We start from the raw sequence: 14,674 nt of genomic DNA on the forward strand, positions 1-14,674 counted from the left end.
CACACACACACACACACACACACACACACACACACACACACACACACACACACACACACATACACACACACACAATACACAGAGGCATAAACCAAGCAAATCCTAAAAACTAATAAACAACCACAATGCAGATCAATTCATACATAAAAAATGGAGATTAGGATGCATATGCATGTTTCATTCTCTCTCTCATAGACACACACACACACACACACAAACACACAAACTGAATGCAAATCACACTGTAATGCCCAACGGACAGACATTATAAAAGGAAGGAGCAATGGAAAGCAGGAGGAAAGATGGATGGAGGTATGAGGAAAGGAGAGAGAGAGCGAGAGATACCATCTGTCAATGTGTAGTAAATCAGGTCAGGCTGGAGTGTGTGAGATTATAAAACACACACACAGAGACATGGCACAGCGGTGAGACACACAACACACACCCACCCGCCATTTGCAAACAACACGCACACAAGAAAAACTTCCCTGTGTACAAAAAAATAATAAAACTTGCAGGCAATGACACAAAAACAATCAAAGTCTACTGAACAACAGCAGAAAATTCTTTAGGAATCTCATTTTAAAGGGCTATAATCACAAATATATCCATTACACAGTAGATATAAGAATCAACCTTGCCAAAAACAAAACAAGAAACAAACCTGAGCTCCAATTAGCTTTGCTATTACTTACACACAAGAGGAATCCTCCTCCTCCTCCTCCTCTCTGCTGGGAAAGGGATTCACTCCTCAGTTAAGAACCCAGCCAGAGTCGAGCCACAGAATGAGATAGAAAGAGAGAGAGAACGAGTGCTCGTCTATGAGCTCAACCTCATAAAAAAAGAAGAGGTCACTTGTGTCGGTTGTCTGCTCTGGTCTATACTCAGAGAAAATGAATGAGCTTACTGAGAAAGAGGAGAGGTAGAGCAACTGGGAGGGGGAGAGAGAGCAGCCAGTCAGATAGGTGGGAAATAGAGAGAGAGAATACCAGGGGAACCGTCGCCAATTAATCGCTGACACTTTGCTCAAAGAGCAGGCTTCAGCACCATGGACAGAGGAATGGAGAGCGATAATGAGCGAGCGCCAGTGAAATATGAAGGGCTAAATGAGAAAGTGTTGTTCGTGTGTCGGACGTGCTGCGGTGGTGTGAAATGATGACAGGGAAGTGAGCCGCTGCTTTTCTTGCTCTGTGATGTGGCCGCTGAGGAATGCTGGGTAATGAGTGGACATACCAGAACTGATCATTCGGCTACACTTTTTCTGAGCGTGACAGAAGGAAAGCTGAAACAGCACACACGTGTCCACATTCCTTCATTAGACTTTAAACAAGCCCAATGTCATGCTGGTAAATGGCCGTTAGTGGAAACAGGAGGAGAGCACTAGAAAGAATGAAAACAGACGCTGACTAAAAACAAAGGTGAACTGAAATGAACTAAATTTAGTTAGTTTGCTCCATTATAGTCCATTTCCACTAAGTGGTACGGTACAGTACGGGTCACCTTTATCAGGTTTGTATTTCCACTGCCTGAAAAGGTACCAATGGTAACAATGGTGTATGGCAGAAAGTTTCAGTCGACGTCAATCTCGCTCGAGAAACTATCACTGTAAAGCTGTATGGGTCATTTTATATATCGTATGAGAAGCACTTCTCACAACACAGATGCTTTATACACACAAATACTTGTGTATTAATGGTTATTACTAACCTTTCCATGAACATGATTTGTTTATAACGGGAGATCAATGATGCGAAATAGCCTACTGGAACGTCTGTGTTATTATTTAAAGAAATTAAATGCAACATATATGAACACATACAGCCCCTCACAGTCACAATCACATTACCAATTACAGAAAAACTACACACAGCATACATTTAGCCCTTATAAGAGCACATGTAACCTCTTGTTAGAAAGTAACGCTGTCATTCGAGTTCATAATAGTACAAAAGGTGATGATAATAGTTAAACATGGCAGTTTGATCATGTTTTAGCTTGCTGAAAGAATCATTTGATCCTGTTTTTTTCGCGCTTCACTCTGGCGTTTGTTCGTTTCTGAAAAGATCGGACCTCGAGAAAGTGAAACCACTTGCTCTTAGACTGTTTTGTAAGCAACTACGGGGCACAGCGTAGATTTTGCTCTTTTTCTTGGCTTTGTGGCTGTTCATCAAGATGACGAAGGTTTGTTTAAGATCCAGTCAACCATGACTCTTTATTATAAGTATATATTATTTCAGTGTAATGTCTCGGCTGTGTTTTTAAAAATGGCGCTTCTTTTATTTTCATTCTCCTAGCTTGTGCATGAGTGAGTGACGTATCCCTCTAAACCAATAGCATTCAGCTGTGCGTCTTGCTCCGCCTTTTGGTACTCTTTAGCTGTGCTAGGTACTGTGGCTCGTTTCCACTAAGTGGTATGGTATGGTTTAGTACGCTTTTATGGCAGCTTCTACTATCAAAAGGTACCAAAAAGCGAACCGTACCATCCCACTTTTTGGCTACCTAGCAAGGAACCGCTTGTCTATATTTGAAATAACGAACTTCTTGAGCGGATGACAATAACGTGCATAATTATTGAAGTGCTTCTGACATCAGACCTTTTTAGATATGGACAAAGTGAACTTAAAACATGAACAAACTGCCATGTTTAACTATTATCATTACCTTTTGGACTATTATAAACTCGAAATGACAGAAATAATTTTAACAAGAGGTTACATGTGCTGTTGAAGATTAAAGACAGGGCGCCGCTAGGGGGGGAAAAATTAGGACAATTCTAAGGTCCCATACAATTAGGCGGGCCCCAGAGACATTATCAAGGGCCCGCGCCAAAGTAGAAGTTACTATGGGCTATATGTTGCATGTTGTTTTTTAACCCAAGAAAGGACTAAATGTATGCTGTGTGTAGTTAGAACATATCAGAGACTGTAAGCGTCTGTATTTGCTCATATATGTTATTATTTATTTTTTATTTCATATAAATGCAGACGTTACAGTAGGCTATTTTTATCATTGATTTGCAGTTATAATCAAATCCTGTTCATAGAAAGATTAGTAATGAACATTTATATGCAAGTATTTATGTGTATAAAGCATCGGTTTTCGTGAGAAGTGCTTCTTATATGAAGTGTGAACGACCCGTACAGCTTTACTTTGACATTTCCTCAAGGTAAAATTATGTTGACTGAAACTTTCTGTCAGACATCACGCCCAACATTGGTACCCTTTTGGCAGTGAAACACAAGCCTGATAAAGGTGACCTGTACCACTTGACAGTGGAAACAGCCATAAACGAGTACCGAACCGTGTGTACCACTCAGTGAAAACGGGCCATTTGACAGTGGAAACGGCTGTAAAAGCATACCGAACCATACCATACCATACCACGCAGTGGAAATATTCCATATCATCCATATAAATGTTGTGTATTTATGCAATCATGTTTCCTTGCATGAATTGGCCATTGTGAATAGTGTGTGTGTAAATAGGAGAGTGTATGGGTGTTTCCCACTACTGAATTGCGGCTGAAAGGGCATTCGCTGCATAAGACATATGCTGGAATAGTCAGTAGTTCATTTTACTGTGGGGACCTCTTATAAATAGGAAAATGAATGAATGAATGCCTCTGGCTTGTATGTTCCACAGAGTTTTTTAAGGTGCTGGTTTAAAGCATGTCTATACGCAGCTGCTAAGGTGTTCTAGATGATTCATAGCAGTTATTTGTGGGGTTTTGACTGGTTGCTAAGCACTTTCTGACTGACCAAAGCACATTAAAGCATATAATTCTTGTAGTCAATATTTGAAGTGGATCATCATCTTTCCTCCAAATTCTAAAAGATGTTCTTGATCCACTTCAATTTTTAATTCAAAGGTAGTTACTGTATTAAGGAAAGGGCAAGTCTGGACTTCCTTGAAATGTCTTCTTTTTTGTTCAACATAGAAACTCAGACAAAGGTAAAAGATGACAGAATTTGGATTTGGAACTTTTTAAGCAGTCACACAGTCTAAAGGCATCATTCATATCAATAGCAAGGCAGCGGAGCTCTGTGATCAGTATGGGATGCATGCTAACTAAAAAACAAACAAACACTATTTAAACATACATATAATATATAATATTATAGATATAATTTATAATAGAGTATAATATAATGTATAATAGAGAAGGGCACACTTCTAGTTCGAGAAGGTTTTTAAGTGTGCTTAAACTGCGCAGGACAGTGGCCCTCCAGAACCAGAACTGCCCATCCCTGGTCTTCTAGTTCTGCTGTCAGGAGTGTGGTCAGGGGTGGTCTGCCACCTGCTGGTTCACTGATCACATCACATATTTCCAGCATGAAGAAGGTGATGAACAAATTTCGAGGTGGTACTTTATTAATCCAGCAGACGCTTGTTTTCTTAGATTTAAACTATATATTGATCATATGTGATTTATAGAGATCAAACCTCATGACCTTGGTGATCAGTATTTAAGTATATTCAGGCTCTCATTGCAAAATACTATCACCATGACACCCACTCCCACCTTCCTTACAAACCAGACACTGGAGCCCAGGGATCAGCCGCTGTGAGAGTGACGCAGAAAGAGCTGGGTCTGCAGTTACATGCACACAGACACTGGCAGACAGGTAGAGATGCTGATAAAAATACTGATGTAAAAATAGACACTGTTATGAGCAGGGCTTTTAGAGCTCGCAATGTTAATGTGAAAGCTTGAGATCAATGACTTGAGCCTGACCCACTTCTTCGTCTCTCCCTTTACACTCTTCAGGAGATCACATTCTGACATCACCATCTTCCTGCACAGCTCAGGCTGATGAAGATTTTCCACTTAACCCACTCTATAGAACCCTATCCACATTTGAGTCAAACATATCTGTGGCTGTGAGATGTGTTATTATAGTATTTTTTCCCTTCGTATTTTATCTTTGTTCCCTATATTCATTTATGAATACTAATATCATATTAAGATAAATGTGGCGCTTTCATACACCCGGCGCAAAAAAAAGCGCAAGGTGTGTTTGGCGTGATTTGTTGCTATTTTCAGACCAGTGCAACCCTAATTTTTACGTTTTGCACCACATTGTTTAAAAAGCAAATCCATTTGTGCCGCTTACTGTCATGGTGCATCGTTGGCATTTGGCTATTTTGAAGGACTGAAATAAAGTGTGCCATTTACCAACTAAAAGACAGCAATTTAACTTTTGAAAATCATGTCTCCCATGTCACAAAAACTGTCTTCTTTTTCCTGAGAAATATTGCTAAGTTTTGAAGTATGCTATCCATTTCGGATGCAGAAAAGTTAGTCCAAGGTTTTATGACTTCTAGGCTGGATTACTGTAATCCTCTGTTTGCTGGCTGCCCAGCATCCTTTATTTACTTTATTAACATTTATTAGTTCTTACCAGGTCTAGAAAATATGATCATATCACCCCAATTTTATCCTCCTTACACTGGCTGCCTATTAAGTTTCGTAGTGATTTTAAAATATTGCTTCTTACCTATAAAGCTTTAAATAATCTAGCTCCTGTTTATCTAACCAAACTCCTGTCTCACTATAATCCAACCCGCTATTTAAGATCTCCAAACTCAGGGCTTTTGGTAGTACCTAGAATAGCAAAGTTGAGTAAAGGGGGTCGAGCCTTCTCATTTATGGCTCTGGAATAGCCTTCCTGATAATGTCCGAGGCTCAGACACACTCTCACAGCATACACTCAGGGCACCACTTAGCAGTATGATACATGTATGTGCCCCATGCAGATTTTTGCATGTCGTTAATATACACTATGAACAGCAACTACGCTAATTATTTATTCTTTATTATGCAGCGCCACTGATTCAATTCAAGACCAGCGACGAGATGATCCCAAGGTTTCCATAATCCTGGACCAGGCCGTATCCTGAGCAGCTACTGTGGCGGTCATGGAGGAGTGGAGAGCATAAGACTGATTCCTGTGATGCTCCAGGGACAGACGAGTCTTCGCTGAAGTTCAGCATTGGCATAAAGCTGGCATAAAGTCCAGCACAGATCACGTTAGTTATGCGCCTATGCAGGTTCAAACGCTTACACATTGCTTAATACACACAGGATGTACGGCAATACACAAATGTTTTTACATAATTAAAAAATGAAGGATTTACAAAATATAAAAACCACTGCCTGCATGCTTTCTTCATGCCTCCATGCCTTTTCCAGTTCATGCATGACAATTTGCTTTTTTGTAATGTTATTATTAGTAGTAGTATTTATTATATGCATATTTATATTTGTTTTAATAAAAACTAGTTTAGATTTTTTTCATGTGACATAAGAACGGGACATGCATTTGGATATAACTCCGTTTTTTGACCACACTTTTATTTTTGTTCATTTATTGTTCATTTATTTGTTTGCTGGAAATTAGAACTGAATTTAGAAATAAAATGTAGGCTAATGGATGTCTTCAGTGGAGTGCGTACAACACCATTTCCTTATCCATGAATCTAAAGGAGTAAAGAGTTAAAGTAAAGTAAAGAGAAAGAAAAGAGGCCGAATAGAGGAGGCTCATTCTTTATCCTCGCGCTGCAGGTCTGTATAGCTGTTTTTTACACTAGTGAAGTGACATGCGCTTTAGACTTTGCAGCTAGATCATAAAAATAGAGCACATGATTTTCAAAATAGTATCTCCGATTTATAAACTGTGTTCCTCATTAGGATTTAAAATTTCCCCAAATAATAAAAAATACTGCTATACTGCACTTTAGGGGACATTTGGTCATTAAAATGTAGGGAATACCAGGTACACACACACACACACACACACACACACACACACACACACACACACACACACACACTGATCAAACCAGTGTGAACTACATCATTACCAATCTGTCTGTCATGTCAATATGCTGACAAATAAATCATTCATACAAATACCGTTCACAGAATACACAGAATGCTAGAGCAGCTCCACAAAAATAGGAGGCCTGAGTTTGTTTGTGTGTGAGAGGAAAGAGTGGGCAGCGTCTGGAATGGAATGAAGAGAGGAGGCTGGAGCACTGCCAGTGTTTCACATGGACGACAGTCTGACATACAAGAGAGATTAAAGACAGAAATAAAAAAGAGCTCTGTTGTCATGTGAGTGCTGGCGAGGTTCTCATGAGAACTCAAATCACGTGCCAAAATGAGCACTCCTGCCCCCCTGTGGAGAACACATTAAAAGCAGCAGATCACCCCCACCACCACCACTTTATGTCCCTTAGAAGATGAAAATTATTGTACAACTCAATGTCAACTGGTAAAAATAAATAAATAATCAATAAATAATGAATTAATTTTATATATATATATATATATATATATATATATATATATATATATATATATATATATATATCATATAACATTTATTACCACTTTAAACAACAAAACTAAAGAAAAAATAAGCAAACCTGCTATGCATATGCATTGAGATCCGCCACAAAAATAATGGTCCACTTTTATCATCTGTAATTATGCACTGTGTGTCTTCAATACGGACTGACAATAGTTTTTAATGTCAAAAAGGGTTATAAACACCAAGAATAACTGAAAAAATAACTGCAAGAAAAGTTAATAAAACCTTTATGATTATAAAAACAGGATAATATTTGCATTGAGATCTTTGCATCTGCAGCATTGATTACATAAAGCACAAGTTCTACCCAAAATTAGAAGCCATCTGCTTCAGGAGCTCACAGAGAAATGACAGCTGTGTGTGTCACAGGTCTCAAATATAGGACGGCTCTGTAACATGGCAAACGTGTTGACCTAAACTGACCCCAAGTACTGCCAAAGAACCAACGGGCAAACACACAGAGTGATTTTGACAGCCTTTAAGATAACATTTGGAGCTCGACTTTTTGAATTGGTCTTTTAATACCTTTATACACATTTGATTACACTTTTATTTGTGTAATGTTGTGGATTGAGATTTGTAAAGACCTGCAAGGTTAAAAAAGATAAAGTCCACTGCAAAGGAAGTTGTTCTTTGTCAATAGGAGCTGTTCCTCAAATATATCCTTCCATGTCACAATATCCTGAATTTAAATAATTCTGCCTAAAGCATCCTGATGGGGGAAAGTTTGGCTGATTGTCTTGGTGTAATAATCAGGCTGATTTTGATCTAATTTCTCCCCTTCGGACTGTCCTAGGTAATGTCCTGATTATCTTGTTGATTCTAAGTGAAGTTTCACAAACTAATTTCTAGAGGAGCATGTGATATAATTGATCGCAGCTTGTCTCCCATCAGTAATCATTAGAAGCCAATCGGATAAATACAAACTCACTATAAATAGCCCATCTAGTATAACTCCTTTTACTTTTTTTTTTTTTTTGAAGAATCCTCCCATCCACCCCATCTCCCCCTCTTCCTCCTTTAAAAGGGGGAGTTCTCGAAAACTACCTGATCTTGTACCCCCTTATAGGCTCATCGACCAGGCAGGAGCCCTGGGCTCAATTATCTCCAAGCTCAGGGTTCTGTCCTGGGACAGCATATCTAACATGCTAATGTTATTAATATCTAAGTGCGAACTCTTGAAAGATTATTATGAGATTTTCCTGGTATGTGCGGTGTGCTAAGATTGACTTGATCTGCTCATAAATAAGTCGGAACATTACAATCACAAATCATAATTATTCAACATGTTGAATGGATTGCGATCAGAACACATCCAATCATGATGTGTGAGGGGAAGAACAAATGTGTATGTGTATATCACATAAAACAAAACAATATCCAATCAGAACGCAAGCTGACAAAAAGATGGAAGCATAACAACTGTCATGATGCAGCAACAAGTGAACTGGATTTGGACAGCAGAGATAGAGGATCAGCTTGTTGATTTGTGGCAACAGTAGGAATAAATTTTACCTGACAGCATGTTTATTCTTAAATTTTGAGGTTATGCGAGATTTTCTGTCTTCAAATTAAAATCCATAGGTGTGCGGTCTTTGTCACATCACAGAACACCACTTATTTAAGAGCAAAACTGTGAAGTCTAGAAGTGTTTTGTCATTATGTTTATAGTCTATAATCTTTTGAAAATGTCTTAAGATTTAAACGATTTTTAGAGTGTACCCAGGTGAAGGGGTGAAGAGATGGGCTATATCCAAAATTGCATAATACTCAGTAAGTACTGCATTTGAATTTAATTTTACTACTCAACTGTTAGAAAAGTAAGTTCTATACAGTATGAATTTGAGCTGTATGAATGGAACTCGGACGTACTATATTCGTCATGACCTTGTGACTTACCCACGTCAAACTTCTCTATCAAAATTAAAAGAGAGTGAATAGAATATACTGCTACATTTGCACCGACTGTAATAATGTGTGATCTGATTCTAAATAAGATTCTCAGAATAATTTCATTCGTATCTTAATATTTAGATTTGCACTTGAGGTTTTTGATTAACGAATGCTGTCATCAAACTGTTTATATCCATACCTCAAGAGTAAATGTAGCTGGAATCGTGCAGTGCATGTAAACAAGATCGGAAGCCAACAATGGAATCCAAAATTCTGAATAGTGCTGTTATATAAACATAAGCCATAAAATCATGCTCCATGCAGTCCTCAAAACCAAAGGCACCATCTAGCCTGGTAAAGCATTCAATTAATGATACTTTTAAACAGATTTATGTTTTGATTAAAGGCCAAAGGTTAATACCACCCGTTCATGTTCAAGGGATAGAAATATTTGAGTTGTCTGAAGCCAAGCAGTGACCCACATCAGAGAGAGCAAACAAAAAACAAACCCTGCAAAACAACATCTCTGACCCAGTGCAGTCCAAATGCAATCATTCCAGGGCTCAACAATAGAGGATTGCCTGAACAACAGCATGATGCTTTGATACCAGCTGACAGAGCTGTCTATTGTCTCATGAGGCCTGTGTTGGATTCTCACTAAGACTTGCATACAAACTCTTTAAAATTTCATAGTACGTTGTCAGTAATACATGATACATTTTGTGAGAGCATCCATGAATTCATAACTGTCAGAGATACATTATAGATGTTTAAGTACCAGCTCTTTTTGAGTAAATATTTTTTAATAATATATTTTTATATTGAATTAATTAAAATTTCTGATGATATGTTTTTGACTGAGTTTGTAATAGACATTATGACATAAAAACTGTAAACAAAACTTAAAATATGTATTTATTTATTTATTAATTATTCATAAAGTCATTATTCTCCAAAAAAAAAGAGAATGTCCTCGTTGTTGAGCCCTACATTTTCTTGCAAACACCTTGTATTTACTCTGAATTACACACCAACCCTCCAAACATGATGCAAATCCTCTGTAAGAATCCCAGTCACCTTACCAGACTGATAACAGTGTGTTAGCGAGGCTGTGTGGCCATTGTCTAAAAGCACAAACATTTCCCATTTAAAACCATTATGCTGCAAACATTTTCAACCACATGAAAATATGCCACATTGTAAAAATGCCTGAGTGTCATGAGGTGCTTTGAAAAGCACATTTTATTATGAGTTATGACATACTTATTTATTCCAAGAATGTTCAATCAAATAAACAGTAGAGACTATGACAGGTGTGATTAAACTATAGATGATTTATTACAATCACAATATTCAATTTAAAATCCCCATGAACTGTAAGTTGCTGACTATTACACTCATCGGCCACTTTATTAGGTACACCTTACTTGCTTACATGCTTTCATGTTGTTGATGCCAAATTCTGACCCTACCATCTGAATGTCGCAGCAGAAATCGAGACTCATCAGACCAGGCCGTATTTTTCCAATCTTCTATTATCCAATTATGGTGAGCCTTTGCAAATTGTAGCTGCAGTTTCCTGTTTTTAGGTGATAAGAGCAGCATTCATTGTGGTCTTCTGCTACTGCAGCTCATCCGCCTCAAGGTTGGATGTGTTGTGCATTCAAAGATCTGAGCTTCTGCATACCTCAGTTGTAACGAGTGGTTATTTGGGTACTGTTGCCTTGCTATCAGCTCAAACCAGTCTGGTCATACTCCTCTGACCTCTGGCATCAGCAAGACATTTGCACCCACAGAACTGCCGCTCACTGGATATTTTCTCTTTTTCAGATCCTTTTCTGTAAACCCTAGAGATGATTGTGCGTGAAAATCCCAGTTGATCAGCAGTTTCTGAAATACTATAATAATAGTATTATAAATATAAAAATAATATATAATATATAAATAATATAAAATAATTATTAAAAATATAATAATATTTGAACTGCAGCAGATCGTCTTGACCATGTCTACATGCCTATATGCATAAAGTTGCTGCCATGTGATGTGGTTAGAAATTTGCGTTAACAAGCAGTTGGACAGGTGTACCTAATAAAGTGGGCGGTCAGTGTATTTCAGTATGCTGATGCATTTACAACTGAAATGGAATATTGCGTAGGCTTTCTTTCTGCATCATTCCCTCATAGCAAACTAAAGGTAAGCGGGGTGTGGTTAAGAATGTTGTGGCTGAAGCCGTCAAACTAACATCAACAAATAAGCACCGCAACTCCAAACATGGACGAAAATTTTTTGACTTTGATTGAAGATTACTAAAACAATTGTGGATTAACTTGTGTCAAACTCCGCTGCAGCTCTGCACAGTTTAACTTAACTCTAACTAAACACACCTGATCAAACTAATTAAGTCATCGCACAGTTGAAGCAGGGTTGGAACTAAACTATGCAGGGCTGCGGCCTTCTTAAAACCAGAGTTTGACACCCCTGACATAAAGAATAACAATGTGTGGTAGCAAAATTAACAATGTACATTTTGATTTCTCACCGACTTTAAACTTCCAAAGTAACTTTTGCTTAATTGAAATAATACATTTTATCAGAAAATACAAATCTCAAAACTGGTCTTACCGGACTGATCATTCATCATGCGGATGGCTTTTGCCTTGGCCAGCTCCAGCGCTGTGACCCATCTCTGCCTTTCCACCTCTGTGCTGGCTTTCAGATGGTAAGTGCGCCCTCCACTGCTCAGAACAATATTGCAGGCATCTTCGGTGTCGATGTGCGCTGTGGCAAGGTTGATAGTGCCGCGACACGTATGGGCCATCTCTGCCTGCGTCCTGCCATGATCAACAGAAAAAAAAGAAACAAAAACAAAACATGAGGGGCACACAGGAAATGAGAAGGAGGTGTTAATACATGATGAAATAATGACAACATGGGAAAGAAAACAAAAATCAAATAATAAGAAGGAGAAAAAAAGAGAAAGTGGTTAAAATGATATATTTCATTAACAATAATTTCCAGTTTTACAAAAGATGTCAAAATACCTTAAATGTAGGTTAGCTTGTGAATGAATGAGGTAAATCAACATTGATCTGTCATGTGTAAGAGACAGAAACCGTGAGCACCTGCGAGCGTTACATTACTACAAAAGCTGCAAACTGAGTGGACAGAGAATGGAGTTTGACATGGCTATTGTGTGTCAGCTGACCAAACAACAACACTCAAACAATCCAGCCAGTGTCAGTCAGAGAGAGAGAACAGTGTGATCTAAACCCTGACAGAGACCAGACAACAGCAAAGCAAACTACTGAGGCCTATCCTAATGGAAACACAGCACACCTTAAGCAAGAAAAAGAGTTTATTTCTTTATGCATTCTTGTCTACAATACCACCAGTGGTGAAAAGAGTACTGAAAAATCATACCTAGGTAAAAGAGCCATTACTAACCTAAAAATGTAGTGCAAGTAAAGGTATTTGTTGTAAATATTACTCAAAGTATGAGTAAAAAGTAGCCCATTCAAAAGTAAGAGTAATGAGTAGTGAGTATTGCTCTGTCAAAAGCTGATGCATTTATATGTTATTTGTGGATATGTGTAAACATAACATTCTGTAGAGCATTTAATTATTGGTCAGAAGGCACACAACATCATAAGACATTAATATTAGGTTAGATTTAGGTTTTGATGTCAGGTGACCAAAATTCAATGTCTAGCCAGCTTCTAAGGACAATGTTATTTTGTCAAATGATGTACACCCAGCTAGCAAAATTCATGTGGCTCAAATCCGGCCCACACCAGACACTAACATCCGGCCCACATACAACATGGAATGATGGCACTTGGGCAGTCCACTCCTGTTTGCCAGATCTGGGCCACAGTTAAGCCATAGCAAAATCACATATCAGTCAGAATTCAACCACATGAACCAGAACCGACCCTATTCTGGGCCACAGATTGCTTTTATTCTGGCCCAGATCCGGCCCACACCAGACACTTACTTCTAGACCACATACTGAATTGAATGATGGCTCTAGGGCAGTCCGCTCCTGTTTTTCAGATCTGGGCCACAAATAAGCCAAAGCAAAACCACGTATTAGTCAGAATTCAACCAAATGAACCAGAACTGACCCTATTCTGGGCCACAATTTGCCTTTATTCTGCCCTAGATCTGGCCCACACCTTACACTTGCTGAGTGTGGCAAAGTACAACAATCCCAGCATGCATTGCAGTATGAATTGATTCTATAGATGCAGTTTTCATTATTTGCTTTTGATTTTGCTGTTTATGTTGACGTTGTTGATTTTGTCACTTTTAGTATCCTGTTTGTCATGTTTGTTCATTTTGTTAATTGTCACCATTGTTGAGGTTCATTTGCTTATTATTGATGTCTCTTGAAGTTGAACCATAACATTTTTTTTAGCTTATAAACCTTCATAATTCTGTGGCATTTGCAAGCATGTTATTAATTTACTTACTTTAAGGAAAGCAGTGGCGTAAAATAACCCAAGTAAGGGAAGGGAAAAGGAACAATACAATTTTTTTTAAACTACTTAGTAAATTACAATTTCTGAGAAAAACTATTCAGTTACAGTAATTTGAGTATTTGTAATTTGTTACTTTACACCACTGAACTCAGAAAGGCTTCATAAGTGTCTCTATATCAAGGGTGGCCAACCGTGTTCCTGGAGAGCCACCTTCCTGCAGATTTCAGTTGCTACCCATATCAAACACACCTGAACCAATTAATTAGGATCTGAACACCACGTGATAATTAAAGGCAGGTGTGTTTCATATGGGTTGCAACTGAAATCTGCAGGAAGGTGGCTCTCCAGGAACAGAGTTGGCCACCCCTGCTCTATATGATCATTAGAAGACCAATTAGCAAACAGATTTCCACTTTAAGAATATCAACATAAATAGGCATTCTGATTACAATAATAATTTCCTTCTTTCTTTAAACATTTTATTAAATACTTGTGTAAAATGGTATAGTTGACAAATAAGAGTCGGTGGATTTGAAATGGCAAACATTGCTTGTCATCTTTCTTGATAAATATGAGCTTATCTATATTACATGTTTTAAAATTTAGTAAAAGGAGTGCTGGACAGAGTAATCACAATTAATCACATCCAAAATAAAAGTTTGTTTAGACATAATATACATCTGTGTATTTTATACATATCCGGTATAAGTGATAGAAACAAAACTATACAAATTCAAAACAAATTATTTTTACATGTACAGTTGAAGTCACAATTATTAGCCCACCTGAATTATTAACCCCCCTGTTTATTTTTTCCCCAATTTATGTTTAATGTAGAGATTTTTTTCAGCACATTTCTAAGTTTCATAACTCATTTCTAAAAGCTGATTTATTTTATCTTTGCCATGATGACAGTAAATA

The 14,674-nt window shown here is 37.9% G+C and overlaps 1 protein-coding gene across 10 annotated transcripts in view; it reads right to left on the reverse strand.

Annotated features, from left to right (window-relative positions):
- Window positions 1-14,674, reverse strand: part of osbp2b (oxysterol binding protein 2b) — a 142,475-nt gene that overhangs the window by 94,781 nt on the left and 33,020 nt on the right. For 5 of the 10 annotated variants that reach the window (XR_002458776.2, XR_012405999.1, XR_012405998.1 and 2 more), the window contains exons 2-3: window positions 11,895-12,103; window positions 10,352-10,393 (exon numbers count right to left, since the gene is read on the reverse strand). Coding sequence is in view for 4 of the 10 variants with exons in the window: in XM_021476216.2 (XP_021331891.1) it covers window positions 10,352-10,393; window positions 11,895-12,103 (251 nt within the window). In the remaining 6 variants the exon portion in view is untranslated. Of the gene's footprint in view, window positions 1-695; window positions 900-10,351; window positions 10,394-11,894; window positions 12,104-12,313; window positions 12,436-14,674 lie in introns of those variants that run through there. The other 5 variants (XR_012406001.1, NM_001122748.1, XM_068221228.1 and 2 more) reach the window with 4 other exon arrangements.

This window comes from Danio rerio, chromosome 5 (assembly GCF_049306965.1).
Source record: "Danio rerio strain Tuebingen ecotype United States chromosome 5, GRCz12tu, whole genome shotgun sequence".
In the NCBI taxonomy this organism is placed as follows: Eukaryota; Metazoa; Chordata; class Actinopteri; order Cypriniformes; family Danionidae; genus Danio; species Danio rerio.